At 41.7% G+C, this 21,766-nt stretch overlaps 1 protein-coding gene across 4 annotated transcripts in view; it reads right to left on the bottom strand.

Moving 5' to 3' along the window:
- Nucleotides 1-21,766, bottom strand: part of gbe1b (glucan (1,4-alpha-), branching enzyme 1b) — a 600,154-nt gene that overhangs the window by 532,419 nt on the left and 45,969 nt on the right. For all 4 annotated transcript variants that reach the window (XM_041211102.1, XM_041211103.1, XM_041211105.1 and 1 more), the window contains exon 2: nucleotides 15,444-15,613. In XM_041211102.1, the coding sequence (XP_041067036.1) occupies nucleotides 15,444-15,613 (170 nt within the window). The remainder of the gene's footprint in view (nucleotides 1-15,443; nucleotides 15,614-21,766) is intronic.

Raw genomic sequence — 21,766 nt, 5'->3', positions numbered from 1 at the left:
TCAACATTCCAGGATATAGAATCTTCAGGTGAGACAGGGGAGGGGGTAAAAGACTAGGAGGCATTGCATTATTAGTTAAGGAGTCAGTTACTGCAGTAAGGAGAGATATCTTGAAGGGGGCATCGAATGAAGCTTTGCGGGTAGAGCTTAGAAATAAAAAAGGGCAGCCACATTGTTAGGTGTTTATTATAGACCCCCAGATAGTCAGCGGGAAATTGAGGAGCACAATATGTGCACAATTTGTGAAGGTGTGTAAAAATAATAACAATAGGGGAATTATATTAGGTGATTTCAACTTTCCCAACATTAACTGGGATAGACATAGTGTTAAGAGCTTGGATGGAGTGGATTTCTTGAAATGTGTACAGGAGAACTTTTTAGGTCAATATGTAGAGGGTCCAAACAAGGGATGGCGCAGTGCTGGACCTAATTCTGGGGAATGAAGCCAGACAGGTGGCTGAGGTGGTGGTGGGGGAGCATTTTAGTGATAGCAACCACAACACGGTACAATTTAAGTTTGTTATGGACAAAGAAATAGACAAGTTGCAAAAAAATGTTTTGGATTGGGGGAAGAGTGGATTTTAGTAAAATAAGGCAGGATCTGGCCAAGGTAGACTGGGAACAGTTACTTGTGGGGAAATGTACAGAGGAACAGTGGGGAGTGTTCAAAAAGGAAATGGGGAGGGTACAGGCTCAACATGTTTCCTCTAGGGTGATAGGAAGGAACAATAAGCCCAGAGAACCATGGATGACCAGAGATATTCAGGTTACAATGAGAAGGAAAAGAGAGGCTTTTAGCAGGTACAAGGGAGGCAAATCAGTGCAGGCATTAGTGGAGTACAGAAAGTGCAGGGTGGAGTTTAAGAAAGCAATTAGGGGAGCAAAGAGGGGATATGAGAAAGCTCTGGCTGGTAAAAGTAGGGAAAATCCCAAGATATTCTATAAGTATATCAATGGGAAGAGGATAATCAGGGAAAGAGTAGGGCCCATAAGGGACCAAGGGGGCAATCTATGGATGGAGCCAGAGAACATCGCTAGTGTTGAATGAATACTTCACATCCATCTTCACCCAAGAGAATGAAGATGAAGGTATCGAACTCAGGGAGAGAGACTGCGAGGTTCTTGAGCAAATTGATATAGGGGGTGACAAGGTATTGGAGGTGTTGGCAGGCTTAAAAGTGGACAAATTTCCAGGTCCGGATGATTTGTGTCCCAGACTGCTGAGAGAGGCAAGGGAGGAGATCGCAGGGGCTCTGACCCAAATTTTTAATTCCTCTTTGGCCACGGGGTAGGTGCCAGACGACTGGAGAACAGCTAATGTGGTTCCGCTATTTAAGAAGGGTTGTAGAGATAAGCCAGGGAAGTACAGACCATTAAGTCTCACGTCAGTGGTAGGGAAACTATTGGAGAAAATTCTGAAGGAGAGAATCCATCTCCACTTGGAGAGGCAAGGTTTGATCAGGGATAGTCAGCATGGCTTTGTCAGAGGGAGGTCATGCCTAAAAAATTTGACTGAATTTTTTGAGGTGACCAGATGAGGATAGTGCAGTTGATGTAGTTTATATGGATTTCAGCAAAGCCTTTGACAAAGTCCCACATGGGAGACTTATAAAGGCAGCAAATGCACATGGAATACAGGGTAATTTGATAAGGTGGATTCAAAATTGGCTTAGTTGTAGGAGACAGAGGGTGATGACAGAAGGATGCTTTAGTGACTGGAAGCCAGTGTCCAGTGGCGTACCACAGGGATCTGTGTTGTGTCCCCTATTATTTGTCATTTTTTAAACAACATATGTAGGGGGTAGGATTAGTAAGTTTGCGGATGCCACAAAGATTGGCCCAGTGGTTAACAGTGAGGTTGACTGTCTTGGGCTACAGGAAGATATATGGCAGATGGAATTTAACCCTGAAAAGTGTGAGCTGATACACTTTGGAAGGGGTAATTTGACAAGGAAGTATTCAATGAACGGCATGACACCAGGAAGTTCTGAGGAACAAAGGGACATTGACGTGTGTCCATAGATCTCTGAAGGTGGAGGGGCATGTTAGCGGGGTGGTGAAAAAGGCAAATGGGACACTTGCCTTTATCAATCGAGACATAGATTACAAAAGTAGGGAGGTCATATTGGAGTTATATGGAACCTTGGTAAGGCCACAGCTGGAGTAGTGTGTGCAATTCTGGTCGCTACATTATAGGAAGGATATGATTGCACTGGAGGGAGTGCAGAGGAGATTCGCCAGGATGTTGCCGGGGATGTAACATTTAAGTTATGAAGAGTGGTTGGATAGACTTGGGTTGTTTTTGTTGGAGCAGAGAAGACTGAGGGGCGACCTGATCAAGGTGTACATGATTATGAAGGGCATGGACAGGGTAGATCAGGAGCAGTTGTTCTCCTTAGTTGAATAGTCAGTCATGAGGTGCCACAAGTTCAAGGTGAGGGGCAGGAGGTTTAGGGAGGATGAGAGGAAAAACTTTTTTACCCAGAGTGGTAACAGTCTGGAATGCACTGCCTGGGAGGATGGTGGAGGCGGGTTGCCTCACATCCTTTAAAAAGTACCTGGATGAACACTTGGCGCGTCATAACATTCAAGGCTATGAGCCAAGTGCTGGTAAATGGGGTTAGGTACGGAGGTTAGGTGTTTCTTACGTGTCGGTGCAGACTCGATGGGCCAAAGGGCCTCTTCTGCACTGTGTAATTCTGAGATCAGGAGCTGAGTAGCTCTGGCAGAACCCAAACTGGTCATCAGTGAGGTTATTGCTAAGTAAGTGCCGTTTGATAGCACTATTGATGACCCCTTCCATTACGGTACTGATGATCGAGAGTAGATTGATGGGGCGGTAACTGGTCAGGTTAGATTTGTCCTGCTTTGTGTGTCCAGGACAGACCTGAGCAATTTTCACGTAGCCAAGTAGATGCCAGCGATGTCGCTGTACTGGGACAGCTTGGCTAGGGGCACGGCAAGTTCTGGAGCACAAGTCTTCAGTACTGTTGCCAGAATATTATCAGGGCCCATTGCCTTTGCAGTATCCATTGCCTTCAGCCGTTTCTTGATATCACATGGAGTGAATCAAATTGGCTGAAGTCTGGCACCTGTGGTGCTGGAGACCTCCGGAGGAGACCGAGATGGATCATCCACTCGGCACTTCTGGCTGAAGGTTTTTGCAGATGCTTCAGCCTCCATCATTGAGGATGGGATATTTGTGAAGTCTCCTCCTCCAGTGAGTTGTTTAATTGCCCACCACCAATCACGACTGGATGTAGCAGGACTGCAGAGTTTAGATTTGATCCATTGGTTGTGGGATCACTTAGCTCTGTCTATCAATTGCTGCTTATGCTGTTTAGCACGCAAGTAGCCCTGTGTTATAGCTTCACCAGGTTGACATCTCATTTTTAGGCACATAAGGGAGGCAGTGGCATAGCGGTATTGTCACTGGACCAGTACTCCAGCGACCCAGGGCAATTCTCCAGGGACCCAGGTTCGAATCAGATGGTGAAATTTGAATTCAATAAAAAATCTGGAATTAAAGGTCTAATGATGTGCATGAAACCATTGTCAACTGCTGGAAAAACCCATCTGGTTCACTCATGTCCTTTAGGGAAGGAAATCTGCTGTCCTTACCTGGACTGGCCCACACATGACTCCAGACCCACAGCTATTTGGTTGACTCTTTAATGCCCTCTGAAATGGCCTAGTAAGCCACTCAGTTCTCAAGGGCAATTAGGGATGGGCAATAAATGCTGGCCCAGTCAGCGATGCCCAAATGAACAAATTTAAAAAAAAAGTTCTCAAAGTAGAATTTGGCAAATGAATTTCAATATAGACTAATGTGAGGTAATCTACTTTGGACTGAAAAGATAGAACAGATTACCTTCTGAATGGTGAAAAGCCAGAAACGGGTCACAAGAGACTTGGGGGTCCAGATACAAAAATCACTAAAATAATCTAAAAGGCTAAATAGAATGCTGGCTTTTATTTCTAGAGGGCTAAAATGCAAGGGGATAAAAGTCATACTACAGCTATAAAAAAAGCGTAGGTTGGAACACACCTGGAGCACTGTGAGCAGCTCTGTACACCACACCTGAGAAAGGATATGTTGGCCTTGATGGGAGTGCAGTGTAGATTTACCAGAATGATACCTGGACTCCAGGTTAAATTATAAGGAGATCGCACAAACTAGGATTGTATTCCCTGGAATTTAGAAGGTTAAGGGGTGATTTGATCAAAGTTTGAGATATTAAGGGAACAGATGGGGCAGATAGAAGCTATTTCCACTGGTTGGGGAATCGAGGACGAGGGGCCATAGTCTAAAACCCAGAGCAAGGCCTTTAAGGAGTGAAATTAGGAAACATTTCTCTACACACAAAGGGTAGAGGAAATTTGGAACAATATTCTGCAAACATCAATTGATGTTCGATCAATTGTTAATTTTAAATATATAATAATACACTTTTGGTCTATCCACACTTTTCTGATTGGCTGGTGGGTTGATTTGGTTGACGGTGCCTGTCTGTACCTGTGGGATGACAGTTGGTTAATTAGATATTTTACAACTTGGTTGTATAATTCAGGTCTTGAAAACATCAAGCGTAACTATTTATTCGAGACGCTTTGGGAGATTTGAAGGATTGCTGTTGAAAGCTATAATGTTAATTGTTTTAAAAAAAATGGCTGTGGTGGATATCAGTGAGACGCACCAGGATTCGTCCTTTCCTCTTGCCTCCCTCCAGTGGCGTAAACACATGGTAGCAGGGAGATGAGTATGTCCAAGTGTTACCTCGAATCACCTCAAAAAAACTGCTAGCTCTGTCAGCAGCTCTGCACCAGCTGCGCTCAGCAGTCAGGATTGCAGCAGGACTGACCTCGGAGGTACCCCTCCCCCACCCATGCATCCCACCCACCCCAGCCCATGGTAAGGAGTGAAGTTGAGATCCTGTTCCACTTCGTGTCAGTGCTGAAGAATGTTTAATTCATACATAACCAAGCCTGTTGACTTTTAATTAGATGATTTTCAAACACGTCAACTGAGGAATTTCAAAACAAAAACAGAGTTACCTGGAAAAACTCAGCAGGTCTGGCAGCATCGGCAGAGAAGAAAAGATTCTGCTTTTGGGTGGGTGGTGGCGCAGGGTCAATATGGAAATGTGGTGGGATGGGGCTGGTAGTAAATTACCTCATACCAAAAAGACAAAATGGTACGGGATGAGGACTGTGAGGAAGGGAGGTACTGGGGATGACTTTCAAAAGGTGTTCGATACTGCAACACATAATAGACTTGCAAGCAAAACTGAAGCCTGTGGGGTTCAAGGGGCAATGACAGCATCGACACTAAATTGGTTAAGGGACAGAAAGCAGAGAACAGTAGTGAACAATTGCTTTTCAGGCTGGAGGGAAGTGAGCAATGGAGTACTCCAGGAAGTACCACTGTCCTTTTTGATAGCAATGAATGGTCTGGACTTGGGTTTACAGGGAATTATTCCAAAGTTTTTAATGACAAGAAACTCCAGTAATGTAGTCAACAGTGAGGAGGATAGTGACAGCTGGTTGGTAAGTTGTGGCAGAGCTCCACAACTGTACTCGTCCCTCTGCAACCTAGGATGTATTCCATCTGTGCAAGGTAGGAATTTGGTAACATTGGAACAAGAATAGGACACTTCACCCCTCCCCCAAGCATAATGAACATGAAATTAGTTTTTTTCAGATCATGGCTGATCTTTGATCTAACTGCACATTGCAAACTGCCTTTGCCCAATACCCCTTAATTCTTTTGGTCCACAAAAAATTAATCAACCTCAGACTAGCAGAGGTATGCAAAACATTGACATTAAATTAGTATATTTTATAAATTAGTATATTTATTAAATTAGTATATTCAAGGGCACAAGACTTGTGATATGGCAGACATGTGGCAGATGACATTCAACACAGAAGTGGAAAGCGATTCATTTTGGCAGGAAGAATGATGAGGCACTATAAAATAAATGGTACAACCTTAAAGCAAGTGCAGGAACAGAGAGGCTGGGTGCATGTACAAGCCTTTGAAGATGGCAGAATAACTTGAGAAGGCTAGTTTTTTTATAAAAACTTACAAGATCCTTGGCTTTGATTAATAAAAGTATAGAGTACAAAACTTAAGAACTTATTCTAAATCTTTATAAAACACTAGTTAGACCACAACTGGAGTATTATGGTTAATTATGGGCTCCACCCTTTAGAAAGGATGCGCAAAGGAGATTTACCAGAATGGTATCAGGGTGAAGAGGAGATTTTCTAGAATGCCATTGGAGTGAAAGATTTCAGTTGCAGAGAGACTAAGGAGAACAACTTCCCTTTCTAATATTTTTCCAATTCCCCTTCTAAAAGTTACTTTTGAATCTACTTCCACCACCCTTTCAGGGTACGCGTTCCAGAGCACATCTCACTGCTTTAAAAATGTTTTTTCATGTCACCTCTGGCTCTTTTGCTAATCAGCTTAAATCTAAATGCTCTGGTTACTGTCTCCTGCCACTAGAAACCGTTTCTCTTTATTGTCTCAAAACCATTCATGAATTTGAACACGTCCATCAAACCTTCCCTTACCCTTCTCTGCTCTAAGGGGAACAACCCCAGCTTCACAGTCTTTCCACATATCTGAAGTCTCTCACCCCAACACTATTTTAAGAAATCTCTTCTGCACCATCTCCAAGGCCTGGACACACTTCCTGAAATGTGGTGCCCAGAATTGGACACAATACTGCAGCTGAAGCCTAACATATGATTGACAAAGGTGCAGCATAACTTACTTGCTTTTAATTCAATGACGATATTTATGAAGCCAAAGATCCTACATGTGTTTTTAACCAGCCTTCTCAAATTTCCCCCGAGTGCTGATGGTGCTGCCAATTGCAGCTTGTGATTTTTTTTTTGGTTCGAAGATTGAAACTACCTGCTGGCTAGCACAGCCTCCCTTTCTTCCTCCATGCTCAACCATGCTTTGAAATTGACCAACAACAATCTCCATTCTCCCTTCCTCAACTCTCTCTCAACTTAATTCCTCCTTAAATTTTACCTTTGCTCTTTCAACCAACCCAAACCTACTCAAATACCGTCCCAAGCTCCGAAGTCTTGCAGCACACTCTGGCTGCCTTCACATGCCCTGTTTCTGCTCCCTTCAAGAGATTATCAAGCATCCCTGACCGTTACATGTTACATTCAAATACACAGAATGTACAGCATAGACCATCCAATTTATGTCAGGATTTACACACTGCACATTCCACCCCCTTCATCTTAATCCCATCTGCATAACCCTCTATTCCTTTACTCCTCGTGTGTTTAATCTAGCTTTCCCTTGAATGCACCTATGCTATTTTCATTAACTATTACTTATTGCAGCAAGTTCCTCAATCTAACCACTCACTAGCTAAAGTGCCTCCTGAATTCCCTATTGGAATTTTAATAAATTTCTAGCACCTAGATTTGGACACCCCCACCAGTGGAAATATTTTCTGTATGTCTACCCTACCAAACACTTTCATAATCTTATAGACCTCCATTGGGTCACCCCTTAGCCTTCTCTTTCCTAAAGAAAAGAGCTTCAGTTGTTCATCTTTTCCCAATGAGTATAATCTCACAAATCTGATATCATCCTGGTAAAGATTTTTTGCACTTCTTCAAGGCTTCTATGTTTTTTTTTGCAATAAGGAGACCTTCCCAAACTTCACTGGCACTCAGTCACTCAATACATTGACGTCAAAATCCTGATCTACAAGTTCCACTTCAGCAAATCTCTGCAACATTCTCCAGTCTTACATCCTTCCTTGCACCCTTACAATTCTTCTTTATTCCCCATCAAACATACATCCTACAGCCACCCTGTCCCACAATATGGAAATCTTTCTGCAGGAACCTGTCCTCCCTGCTATTTCCCTCTCAACTACTAGAGGAAGTTATCAATGGACTGATCAAGTGGGAAGAAAAGTGGCAAATGAAATTCAATCACTTCACTCCTGGACAAATAAATGTGACATGAGGAAAATCTTTTCATCCAGTGAGTGGTTAAGTTCTGGAATGCATTGCCTGAGGATGTGGTGGAGGCAGGTTCAATTGAAAGATTCAGAAAGGAATTAAACTGCTATCTGAAAAGAACGTGCAGGTTTATGCATGTCAATGTATCAGCAATTATATTGTTACGGTCCAATAACAATCTTCTTGTTGACTGGCAATTATATTGTTAAAACAATTGCATTGTTGAAACAGGTGATGGGCATTGGCTCACCTATAAATGAGTATCGCTGGATGGAAGGGACTGGGAGAGTCTGTTGCTCTGCAGTACTATCTACGAATAAATCTGCTTGGGGTAAAAGGCTAGCTTTGGACTCATTCTTCCACAATAAGCACTTATAAGCACTAACAATGGAGAGAAGGCAGGGAAATGGAACTTGGTGGTTCCTCAATCCTTGAGCCATTGCAGACATGATGTGCCAAATGGCATCCTTCTATGCTGTAACAATTCTGTGAAAAAAGTGTCCTTAAAACCAACCTCTGCACCTGCATCTTTCTAGCTTAAATTCCTTTCCTGTGGAGGTCTAAGTGCTTTGGAATTTTTCTTTAAAACAATGTTAAGGGGGCTCTAGAAATGCAAGTTGAAGTATTTCTACTTACACACTGCAAAAATGATTGCTCTAATGTAAATAGAGAATAAGTCCAATAAAGATCATAAGATCTCGGAGCAGAACTTAGGCCATTCGGCCCATCAAATCTGCTCTGACATTCAATCGTGGCTGATAAGTCTCTCAACCCCATTCTCCCGCCTTTTCCCCATAACCTTTGATCCCCTTACCAATCAAGAACCTATCTATCTTAAATACACTCAAAGACCTGTCCTCCAAAGCCTTCTGTGGCAATGAAGTTTCTCCTCATCTCTGTTCTAAAAGGTCTTCCCTTTACTCTGAGGCTGTGCCCTCAAGTCCTAGTCTCTCCTACTAATGGAAACATCCTCCCCACATCCACTCTATCCAGGCCTTTCAGTATTCTGTCAGTTTCAGTCAGATCCCCCCTCATCCTTCTAAACTCCATCGAGTATAGACCCAGAGTCCTAAAACGTTCCTCATATGTTAAGCCTTTCAGTCCCGGGATAATTCTCATGAACCTCCTCTGGACCCTCTCCAGGACCAGCACATCCTTCCTGAGATCCGGGGCCCAAAATTGCTCACAATATTCTAAATGTGGTCTGACCAGAGCCTTATAAAACCTCAGCAGCACATCCCTGCTTTTATAATCTAGTCTTCTCGAAATAAATGCCAACATTTCATTTGCCTTCTTAACTACCGACTCAACCTGCAAGTTAACCTTAAGAGAATCCAAGACTAGGACTCCCAAGTCTCTTTGCACTCCAGATTTCTGAATTCTCTCCCCATTTAGAAAATAGTCCATGCCTCTATTCTTCCTACCAAAGTGCATGACCTCACACTTCCCCACATTGTATTCCATTTGCCACTTCTTTGCCCATTCTCCTAACCTGTCCAAATCCTTCTGCAGCCTCCGTGCCTCCTCAATATTACCTGTCCCTACACCTATCTTTGTAACATCTGCAAACTTAGCCAGAATGCCCTCAGTTCCTTCATCTAGATCATTAATGTATAAAGTGAAAAGTTGTGATCCCAACACTGACCCCTGCGGAACTCCACTAGTCACCGGCCGCCATCCTGAGAAGGACCCCCCTTATCCCCACTCTCTGCCTCCTGCCAGACAGCCAATCTTCTATCCATGCTAGTACCTTGCCTCTAACACCATGGACTCTTATCTTACTGAGCAGCCTCCTGTGCGGCACCTTGTCAAAGGCCTTCTGGAAGTCCAAGTAGATAACATCCATTGGCTCTCCTTTGTCTAACCTACTCGTTACCTCCTCGAAGAATTCTAACAGATTTGTCAGGCATGACCTCCCCTTGATGAAACCATGTTGACTTTGCCCTATTTTACCATGCACTTCCAAGTATTCTGAAATCTCATCCTTAATAATGGACTCTAAAATCTTACCAACGACCAAGGTCAGGCTAATTGGCCTATAAATTCCTATGTTTTGCCTCACTTCCTTCTTAAACGGGGGGGGGGGGGGGGGGGGGGGGGGGTGTTGTTACATTAGCGATTTTCCAGTCCTCTGGGACCCTCCCTGACTTGAGTGATTCCTGAAAGATTTCCACTAACGCCTCCACTATCTCTTCAGCTATCCCCTTCAGAACTCTGGGGTGTAATCCATCTGTTCCAGGTGATTTATCCACCTTCAGACCTTTCAGTTTTCCTAGCACCTTCTCCTTGGTAATGGCCACCATACTCACCTCTTCCCCCCGACTCTCTTGAACTTTGGGGATGTTACTCATGTCTTCCACCATGAAGACTGGCACAACGTACCTATTCAGATCCTCCGCCATTTCTTTGTTCCCCACTACTACTTCTCCAGCATCATTTTCCAGCGGCCCAAAGTACACTTTTGCCTCTCTCTTACCCTTTATATATCTAAAAAAAACTCTTGCAATCTTCTTTTATATTACTGGCTAGTTTACCCTCATAGTTAATCTTTTCCCTCCTTATTTCTTTTTTAGTTGTCCTCTGTTGGTCTTTGTAGGCTTCCCAATCCCCTGGTTTCCCACTGCTCAGAAGAAGTCTTAAGAGAAAATCTAATCAAACAATCTGTAGCAAAATGGGGATGGAGTGAGGGAGAAGTTTCTGCCTCTATGGCTTTGTATGAGTACTGAAATACAGCAGTTAAATCAGACTATCCATAACCTTTAAATCCACTTACCATCAGGAGAGTAACAGCAACCCCGTTATTGACTGCTCTGGGCCGTATGCAAGTAAAAAGTGTGGAGGAGGGAGCATTTAGCTGGCTCCAAGTGCTTTTATTGGATTAACAGTGGGAAGTATTTTTCAGTGATGAGGTAGGGGGTTAAGAGATCAAACTAATGTAATTAAGTGCTCAGTAGAATGAGATATTCCACCAGTTCTCACACTCAAAGTCAGATCAGTTCTTCAACAGACTAAAATCAATATAACTCAAGTCAATTTTTAAAAAATCCCACAGATTTACAATATCAAACAAATGCATACAGCATAGAGTCAGCAGCATACATCATCACTGGCATTAGCGTGGGTCAGGTACCTCAAATCTGCTCACTGAGGTAACAAATTGCAATCATTTCAACAAACTTATGATGGCAGGTCTGAACTTCCTGTAGGCAGCAGTTGCTATGCATCAGAACAAGCAACATTCCTGCCTGAGCAACAAATTGCAGTTTATAACACCTTTAATGGAGTAAACATCCCCAGGAGCTTCACAGGAAATTGACATCAAGCCAAAGAAGGTGGCATTGGGGCAGGTAGCCAAAAGTTTAATCAATCAGTCGGATTTTAAGTTGCTTCTTAAAAGGAGAGAGGTAACGAGGTTTAGGGGGTAGCTGAAGGCCAATGGCCAATTAAAATTGGGGATGCTCAAGAGGCTGAAATGCATGAGAAGAGATCTCAGTTTAGGGCTGGAGGTGGTTAGAAATAGGAATGGGCAAGGTCATGAAAGAATGTGAACACAGGATGGGAATTTTTTTTTTAAAAATCGAGGTATTGCCAAACTGGGAGCCAATGCAAGTCAGTGAGTACAGGGTGAAAAGTGAATGGGAATTGGTGCAACTTAATACGTTATGGACTCAAGTATATGAACAGTGGAAGAGGGAAGGGGAATGATAAGTATGTGCACTTACTGCTACATATCCATCTGTAAGTGCTTAAACTAATAGTCTGAATGTTAGTTATTCCATAGGTGTGAGGCAAACAGTTTCACAGTGGACATTAATGATACCAGCTCAAGAAACAAAATACCTCCAATCTATCATGAGCAGTTCAGTGATTACAAACAAAATGTTACATGTCATAACACTCAAAACTTTGATGGTCTGGTTATTCCTGAACATTTTTCTTCTCTTAAATATAAATTTATGGAACTTATATATTGTTCCAAACTTATTACCAGAGTTATTTTTTGATGTGTAGGATGGGAAAAAGAGACAAAGACCACCCAAATTACTTGATACCATAGCACCAATTGGAAGTAACATTTTAAAGAACACTTTCCCCTTTTAAACATGACACTAAGTCTAATAGTAGTGAAAGCTCCTACCAAAACTTCATACCATTACCACGAGCCACCACAAAAACTAAATCAGACAGTATGCAACCTCACTTGGGCCATGCTTCAAACCCCATCAGGCAGCAAAACCACTTAATTTCTCCTGGACATCACCCCTTATTGTCCCTTAATCACCCACCACATACCTGCCCATCCATTATCTTAGCCTCTCCAATACCCACTTCAACTTGAATTCTAAGTGACATGAAGCCTAACTCCCTCAAAACTCTGCAATACTTATCCTGTTCCATCATCCCTGCCCAACAAACCCAGAATTCAAAATCATATTTTTCATTTATGGCTCTGAGGGTACATGCGTTTTCCTCTATTGTTGATTGATTTTGATTGCCTACAAGAATCAGAAAGAAGTTCTCCAATTATTTCTTCTGACTAATTGGCTTTAGATTTCTAATGTTTCTTTTTGTCTCTCCCAGAAGACTGAGGGTACACTGCGGGAATTGTTTGGCCTGATTCATAAGGCTTCACAAATGTACAAGAGTGGCAAGGTGGACTTTATGTCAGTTAGAATTCAAGATGGGCCAGCTGATCTTTTTCTGTCCATCATGTTTGTCTGTTTGTATTCAAAGAAATCAGTCAAACAACAACATAGAAGTTACAAGGACACAGGTCATTCAGCCCAGCAAGTCTAAATTGGCATTTACCCTCCATGCAAGCAATAGTCCTAATCATGTTCACCCACCCTGTTCCAATATCCTTTTATCCACCTAGTCAATCTAATCTTAAATGTTCAATCATTTCTGCCTCAACTATTAACTCTGGAAATGAGCTCCACAGTCTCACAACACTGTGCGAAGAAGTTTGTCTCACAACACTGTGCGAAGAAGTTTGTCTCACAACACTGTGCGAAGAAGTTTGTCTCACAACACTGTGCGAAGAAGTTTGTCTCACAACACTGTGCGAAGAAGTTTGTCTCACAACACTGTGAGAAGAAGTTTGTCTCACAACACTGTGCGAAGAAGTTTGTCTCACAACACTGTGCGAAGAAGTTTGTCTCACAACACTGTGCGAAGAAGTTTGTCTCACAACACTGTGCGAAGAAGTTTGTCTCACAACACTGTGCGAAGAAGTTTGTCTCACAACACTGTGCGAAGAAGTTTGTCTCACAACACTGTGCGAAGAAGTTTGTCTCACAACACTGTGCGAAGAAGTTTGTCTCACAACACTGTGCGAAGAAGTTTGTCTCACAACACTGTGCGAAGAAGTTTGTCTCACAACACTGTGCGAAGAAGTTTGTCTCACAACACTGTGCGAAGAAGTTTGTCTCACAACACTGTGCGAAGAAGTTTGTCTCACAACACTGTGCGAAGAAGTTTGTCTCACAACACTGTGCAAAGAAGTTTGTCTCACAACACTGTGCAAAGAAGTTTGTCTCACAACACTGTGCAAAGAAGTTTGTCTCACAACACTGTGCAAAGAAGTTTGTCTCACAACACTGTGCAAAGAAGTTTGTCTCACAACACTGTGCAAAGAAGTTTGTCTCACAACACTGTGCAAAGAAGTTTGTCTCACAACACTGTGCAAAGAAGTTTGTCTCACAACACTGTGCAAAGAAGTTTGTCTCACAACACTGTGCAAAGAAGTTTGTCTCACAACACTGTGCAAAGAAGTTTGTCTCACAACACTGTGCAAAGAAGTTTGTCTCACAACACTGTGCAAAGAAGTTTGTCTCACAACACTGTGCAAAGAAGTTTGTCTCACAACACTGTGCAAAGAAGTTTGTCTCACAACACTGTGCGAAGAAGTTTGTCTCACAACACTGTGCGAAGAAGTTTGTCTCACAACACTGTGCAAAGAAGTTTGTCTCACAACACTGTGCAAAGAAGTTTGTCTCACAACACTGTGCGAAGAAGTTTGTCCCACCTTCTGTTCTAAATCTTTCACAACTACTTGTAGTTACATAGAGCCTTTAACGCAGTTAAAATTCCAAAGATACTTCACAGGAACAATCATCAAACAAAACTTTACAGCGAGCCACAAAAGGAATTATCAGGGCAGATGACCAAAAGCTTGGTCAAAGAGGCAAGTTTAAGATGCATCTTAAAGGAGGAAAGATGCAGGAATGAAGAGGAATAGAGAGGAAATTCTGGACTTTAGGACCTTGCAGCAAAAGGCAAAAATGCCAATGGTGGGATGATTAACAACGGGATTGCTCAAGAGGCAGCAAAGAATTGAAGGAATCAAAAAGAATTGATGCAGTGCAGGTATCTCAGGGGGTTGCACAGCTGCAGGAGGTTATAGTGATAAGGAGTGGCAAGTCTGTGGAGGTATTTAAGAGCAAGGGTGAAAATTTTAAAATCAAGATGTTGATAACCAGAAGCCAATATAGGTTAGCGAGCACAGGGGTGATGGGTGAAGGAGAGTTTGTGCAAGTCAGGACAAGGGCAGCAGAGTTTTGGAAGCCAGCCAGGAATTAATTGGAACTGTCAAGTTTAGAGGTAACAAAGACAAAGATCTTGTATCTGTGGCCAATCTTTCCCGACTCCTCGGATACTGAAAACAAACTGCTATCATCTCCCACCCATTCATAATTGTTTAAAATTATTACATCGGCCCATAAACTGCACTGTTCTATTGAAACTGAGCTCAATATTTCCAAATCTTTCTTCATATTTGATTCTCCTCATAACAAGCAGCATCCTAGCAAATCTGTGTCACATTAATATTCTTTTTATAGGCTAAAACTGCAATACAGTACTCAAACGGAGGTCTCAAGGTTTTACATAGGTTCATCATTATCCTTGGCTTTTATATTCAATACCTCGTTGTAAAAACTAGAATTCCCAAAGTATTTTCCAGTTTTTCTTAACAGCTCTGTCAACCAGAGGTCCTGCCTTTAAATATCCTGTACACCCAAATCCATCTTTGACAGCCTGTCATTCAATGTACCATAACAGTTTAAAAAAAAAGAGCAGTGAGCAGGAACAAGACATTAAGCTGCTCAAGCCAGTTCCAACATTCAATCAGATCATGGTTGATCTGTACTTCAACTCCAATACCCACCTTTACTCCACATCCAATCACATCACGTAGCGATAGCCAATTTCATTTCTCACAAACAAAACAAATATGTCATCTGTGGATAAAAACCTCTGAACCTAAGAAAGCACACTACCTAAAAAACTCCGTATTCCACCACCAAGAGGATGGAATATTTCCAGCATTTTCAGCTTATATCTCAGACTTCCAGCATCTACAGCATTTTAGTATTTGTAAGAATATTGTATTGTTGCGATCAAGTAAAAGGTTTGCATGGACAGTGAATACTCACTGAAATCTCCAATGAGAGACACAGATATTGCTCCTGGAGCCCACTCCTTGCAATAAATTCCACCGTCAGCCTGTGAGTTAACACCATAGGACTCATAGCCACGAGAAAACTGGTCAAGGCCTCCTTCATTCTCTTCAATACTTCGTGCCAAACTTGCAAATTTATTATACCTTTGGGGATGAAAAAAGTAAATATATTAAGATTTCAGAGAAAGTTATGGCAATGGCAGTAGATAGAACGACAAAGGACAAAAACTGTATAAAATTGCAGATATTAGGTTTGGGTTCATGATATTTCTATGGTTACAGAGTTCACCAAACACTCAAGTGCCAGATGCACACGTGAAGAACAGCAAAGTACAGTGGGCTGGGAAAGTGAAGGAAATCAATCAATCAGTGCCTGAGATCTGCAATATTGGAAGGAATCAGTCTCTTAAACAAAGGGGGTAAAAAAAAGAAAGACGCTCAATAGAAAAAGTTGGGTGGAAAGTATCTGCAACATAAAGGCAGGCTTGCAAAATTAAGTTTCAGTCAGATATTCCACAGACTCAGGGAACTCCCTCCCCTCCAAGTATCCAGCATAACATTATCACCAAAGGGACTTAATCCCTCGTAGAGAAAGTACAATACAGGATTGACAGAACTCAGTGCTCAATAGGCAATTAACTTCAAGTGACAGCCACCAATGATGCTTAAATTCAAAACCTATGCTGCTGCAAGGCAACCATTCCAACACACAGTTCTTCTAATTTGTTGCTTGGAATGATCCAGATTCAATTACATCTCCCAGGACTCCATACAACCTCGCCAATCCCTGGCTTGTAGCACATTTTGAGTACTATTGGCTGTAGCCACTCTCCGGACAATGTGCTCTCCATCAGCAAAAAATTATTCAGAATCAAAATAAGATTGATGGTAATGGTGGCAAAATAAAGATTGAGTGTTGGGATAACGGCTCATGTAAATGCTAACTTATGAAAATTAAATGAGCCCACTTGTATTATGATAGTCAGCTGATGCCATTATTAAATCCAAGTCATGCTATTGCCCAAAGTCAGAGTCATTTCCTCAAAATGTTCTTGTAATTTTAATTGCAAGTGTCAGACGTGACTCAGTGGGTAGCAGTCTTTGGTTGTGGGTTCAAGCACCACTCCAGAGATTGAGCATAAAATTTCAGCTGACACTTCAGTGCATTGAAGGAGTGCTGCATTGACAGAGGTGCTGTCTTTGAGAGGTCTTGCTGTATGCAAATCAGCTGCTGCATTTATGACAACAATGACAACGCTTCAAAATTACTTCACTGGTTATATGGTGCTTTGGCCCTCAGGTTATGAATGGCACTAAAGAAATGAAAGTCTTTCTTTATGATTGCCCTTTCATACTAAAGATGTAAAGAATTTCTCAGCCATTCTGTATTTCCTGTGCAGATTCATTCTTGTACTAGCAAATTGTGTACAAGTGTTCTCTGCTTAAGATCAAAGCTGCCAGTGTAAACTGTGTGCAATTTCAAAAGAGTATAGAAACATTTCTGTTCCCCTACTGCTTGCAAACAAGTGTCAAAAAAAATTCTAAAGGGAGGGCACGTCATCCGTAGTTAACTAAAGTATTTAGGGAAAGCATCAAACTTAAGGAGAAAACATAACTGCGCAAAGATGAGTGGCAAGACAGATGTTTTGTCGGAATATAAAGAATGGCAAAGATTGACTAAAAGGTTAATCAGGAGAAAGAAATTGGAGTATGAGAGGAAGCTAGCTAGAAATGTAAAAATGGATAGCAAGAGTTTCTACAGGTATTTAAAAAGGAAAAGATAGGTAAAGTTGGTTCTCTAGAGTGACAATGGGGAGTTAATAGTAGATAATAAGGAAATGGTGGATGAAATGAAGAAATATTTTGCTTCTGTATTCATTTTAGAAAACATGCCAACAATAGCTATAAAACAGGAGGTGGAGAGGAGAGAGGAACTCAGTGAAATTACAAATCACTAGGGAAGTAGTATTGAGCAAACTGATGGAGCTGCGGGTTGACAATTCTCCGGGTCCTGATGGACTTCATCCTAGCATCTAAAAGAGATGGCTCATGAGGTAGTAGATGAGTTGGTGTTAATTTTCCACAAATTCCCTAGATTCTGAAAAGACTCCATCAGACTGGAAAGTAGCAAATATAACCCCTCTATTCAAGAGAGGGAGGGAGACAGAAAACAGGAAAACATAAGCCAGTTAGCTTGATGTCTGTCATGGGGAAGATGTTAGAGTCGATCATGAAAGAGATTGTAGCTGGGCACTTAGAAAAACACAAGGTAATCGGGAAGAGTCAGCATGGTTTTGCAAAAGGGAAACCACGTTTAAACAATTTATTAGAGTTCTTTGAAGGAGTAACATACGCTGTGGGTGAACCTGTAGACATACTGCACTTGATTTCCAGCAGGCATTTGATAAGGTGCCACATCAAAGGGTATTGCGGAAAATAAAAGCTTATGGTGTAGGGGGTAACATATTAGCATGTGTAGAAGATTAGCTGGCTGACAGAAAACAGAATATGCATAAATGGGTCTTTATCTGATTGACAGGAAGGATGTAAATGTGCTGGAGGTGGTTCAGAGGCAGTTTACTAGATTAATATCTGGAACAAGTGGGTTGTCTTATGAAGATAGGTTGGGCAGGCTAGGCTTGTTTCCACTGGAGTTTAGAAGAGTGAGCTTAATTGAAGTACATAAAATCTTGAATGATCTTGACAAGGTTGACATGGAAAGGATGTACCGTCTTGTAGGTGATTCCAGAACAAGGGGGCACGGTTTTAAAATTAGGAGCTGCCCTTACAGGACAGAGATGAGGAGAATTTTTTCCCCTCAGAGGTTTGTGTGACTTTGGAACTCTGCCTCAGTAGGCAGCAGAAGTGGAATCATTGAATATTTTTAAGGCTGAGGTAGATAGATTCTTGTTAGGCAACGGAATCAAAGGTTATTGGGGGCAGATGGGAATGTGGAATTCGAAACATAAACTGATCAGCCATGATCTTATTGAATGGCGGAGCAGGCTTAAAGGGCCAAATGGTCTACTTCTGCTCCTATTTTGCATGCTCATAAAAAGCGTCTAGGCTTCACGCTGCATTAACACTGAGTTTTTTTAAAAGATAGTTGTGTCAAAATGCTTCAATATTGGAGACATATCAGCTAGCACTTTGAACCTAGCAAAATATCTCACAAGCAATGACACAATTAGACCTCCCAAAGCCATGATGTACATTACCTTGATGGGCAAGCACAGCAAATGCACAGAAAAACCATCACCCCCAAGTCTCAACCTTCCAGAATTAAATGTTCACGCCCTCCAGCATCAGCACAGCATGGCAGGAGAGTGTACCATGTAGAGGATGCTCTGCAGCAACTCAACAGCACTTTCCAAACCTGCGACCTCCTACCAAGAACAAGGGCAGAGAATGCATGGGAATACTACCACCTGTAAGCTTCCCTCCAAGTCACACACAATTCTGCCTTGAAATTATGTCACCAATCCTTCATCATGGCTGGGTCAAAATCCTGGAACCCTTACGTAACAGCACTGTGGGTGCACCTACACCTACAAATGGACTACAATGGTTCAACAAAGTGACTCACCATCACCTTCTCAAAGGGAATTAGGGGTGGGCAATAGAATTCCTAGTGAGGCCCTTATATACAAAATGAAAAAGGAATGAATGAAAGCACCAGTGCTGCCAAAGCCCCAGGTCATCTCCAAATTGTTGCAAATGCCAGATATCTAACAACATGTGTGCCTTTCTCACTACCTTTCAAGGTTTTAAAAAATTATATGGCCATAAAAATTAAAGACATAAACATGGACAACTTATACTTATATCATGGCTTTAATGTGTAAAATGTACCAAAGCACTATTCAGGAGCATTATAGAACAAAATTGGACATCGAGCCACGTAAGGAAATTAGAGCAAATGGTTAAAATGTTGATCAAAAGACTAGGCTTTAAGGAGTGTCTTAAAGTAAAACAGAGAAGTTTAAAGAGGGAATTCCAGAGTTTCAGGCCTAGGCAGCTGAAGGTGTGGTCACTAATGGTGGAGCGATTAAAATCAGGACACTTAAGTGACCAGATTCAAATGAGCACAGTTGTATCGGAGGGTTGTGGGACTGGGACAGATTAAAGAGGTAGAGTAGGGAGAGGCCATGGATGGAATTGAAAACAAGGATGTGAATTTTAAAATCAAGGCAAAAGCAGAGGATGGAAATCTGAAACAAAAACAGAAATTGCTGGAAACACCCAGCACCAACAACCCTATTCTGATGAAGGATCATCAACCTAAAATGTTAACTGTTTCTCTCACAAATGCTGCTTGACCAGAGTGTTTCAAGCATTATCTGTTTTTATTTAAAATCAAGACGTTGCTTGACCAGAAGTCAAGGCAGGTCAGTGAGCCCAGGAATGACTGTGAATAGGACCAGGTGCTTGTAAAAATATGAGCAGCAGAGTTTTGGATGACCTCAAGTTTATGGAAAGTAGAATCTAGAGACCAGAAATGGGTACATTGAAATAGTCAAGTCTAGAGTTAACAAAGTCCAGGGGTGTAGTCGAGTGATGTTACGGAGGGGGAAATGGGAAGTATCCGTGATAGAGAGGATGTATGGCGAGAAGCTCATCCCAGGGTCAAATATGACAAAGTTGTGAACAATCCGTTTAGTCTCAGACAGGATATTAGAACAGCAAAAAATCTCAGGATCCACAGAACAAGTGATTTGAGTTCTAAAATCAAAACCCAGAATACCATTTAGAAACAGAGGAAGAGGAGCAGGCTTTTCTACCCCTCAAGCCTACTCTGCCATTCAATTAGATCACTGCTGATTTCTACTTCAATTCCTTTCACACACCACGACTCCTTACCCTCATTATCTTACCCAAAGGTTTATCGCTATCAGTCTTTAAAATTGCAATTGATCCCCAGCATCCACAGCTTTTTATGGGAGTATTTCAAGTTTCTATTATCCGTTGTACAAAAAAATTCTTACCCATTTCACTCCTGAATTGTCTGGTTCTAATTTCAAAACTCAGAGTTTTTTAGATGTATAAAAATGGAATTTGTCGTGTTTAGTGACAGTAATCAGCGGTTACAAAACATCAAATCCCCAGACTCAGTATGAGCAACATAACAGGAGATCCGTTAAAATTACAGAAGGAAGTCATTCAGGCACAATGAGCCGAATGATCACCTTCTGTGCAATACGATTCTGCGATTATAAATCACTACAAGTTAAAAGACTGAGGTTACAAAAATGTCTTAATATTGAAATATATAAGCAAATTACACATGAAAGAGAAACGTTTGCAGAATTACGGGTTTAGAGCAGGGGACTGGAACTAAATAGATAGCTCTTTCAAAGAGCCAGCACAGGCACAATGGACTGAAAGGCCTCCTCCTTTGTTGCAACATCCTATAATTCTCTGGATCAAGTGAAAGCTGAAAGAGATCAGAGAATGAGGGTAGACTCAACACAAACCACGTTCAGTCACTGACGAGCAGCAATTAACAAAGCACACAGAATGCTGAGCTATGTTCATGCTCTGTACTGATTTGTGAGATTAGCAAGAGCCTGGGTTACCAAGTGCTGGCCTGCTGTCTACTGTTGATAATTCAAAGTGGTGCTTTTGCTTTGAAAATGATTAAATTGTCTAGTAATTTGAATTAAGTAACATAAATAACGATGCTAGTACACAAAAAGAAATAAAATCTTTTGAATTAAGCATCTTTGAATTAAAAGTCGACGGTACCAATCAATATAAAAGTAAACAAACACAGCAAAATACTGCAAACCAAAATTCCTCATTCATTTTTCTCCACAAGCAAAGACATGAGAAGTCAATCAGAAATACAATTACATGAATTCCCAGCAGAAAACTGGCTTCGACAACTCACATTTATATAGTACCTTTAGCATAGTAAAGCATTGCAATGTGTCTCATAGGAGTGTGAACTGAAAACAAAAATTAGCACTTAGCCAAAGAAAGGGATATTAGAACAGGTGACCAAAAGCTTGGCAAAGATGTAGGTGTTTTTCTAAGCATCTTAGAAGGGGAAAGAGGGAGGAGAAATGGTTTAGCAAGTGAATTCTAGAGCTTAGGGCCTTGGCAGTTGAAGGCACGGCTGTCACTGATAGGGCAATGGAAGTGAGGGGTGCACACAAAGCCACAATTGGAAGAGCACAGAGATCTTGGGAGATTGTAGGGCTGGAGGAGGTTGTAGGTAGGAAGGGACAGGGTCATGGAGGGATTTGAAAACAAAGATGAGAATTTTTAAATTGAGGCAATGCCAGATCAGAAGCC

The sequence above is a fragment of the Carcharodon carcharias genome, chromosome 18, assembly GCF_017639515.1.
Source record: "Carcharodon carcharias isolate sCarCar2 chromosome 18, sCarCar2.pri, whole genome shotgun sequence".
NCBI classification, from domain to species: Eukaryota; Metazoa; Chordata; class Chondrichthyes; order Lamniformes; family Lamnidae; genus Carcharodon; species Carcharodon carcharias.
Note: the sequence above shows the minus strand (reverse complement) of the source record. Positions and strands in the feature narration are given on the sequence as shown.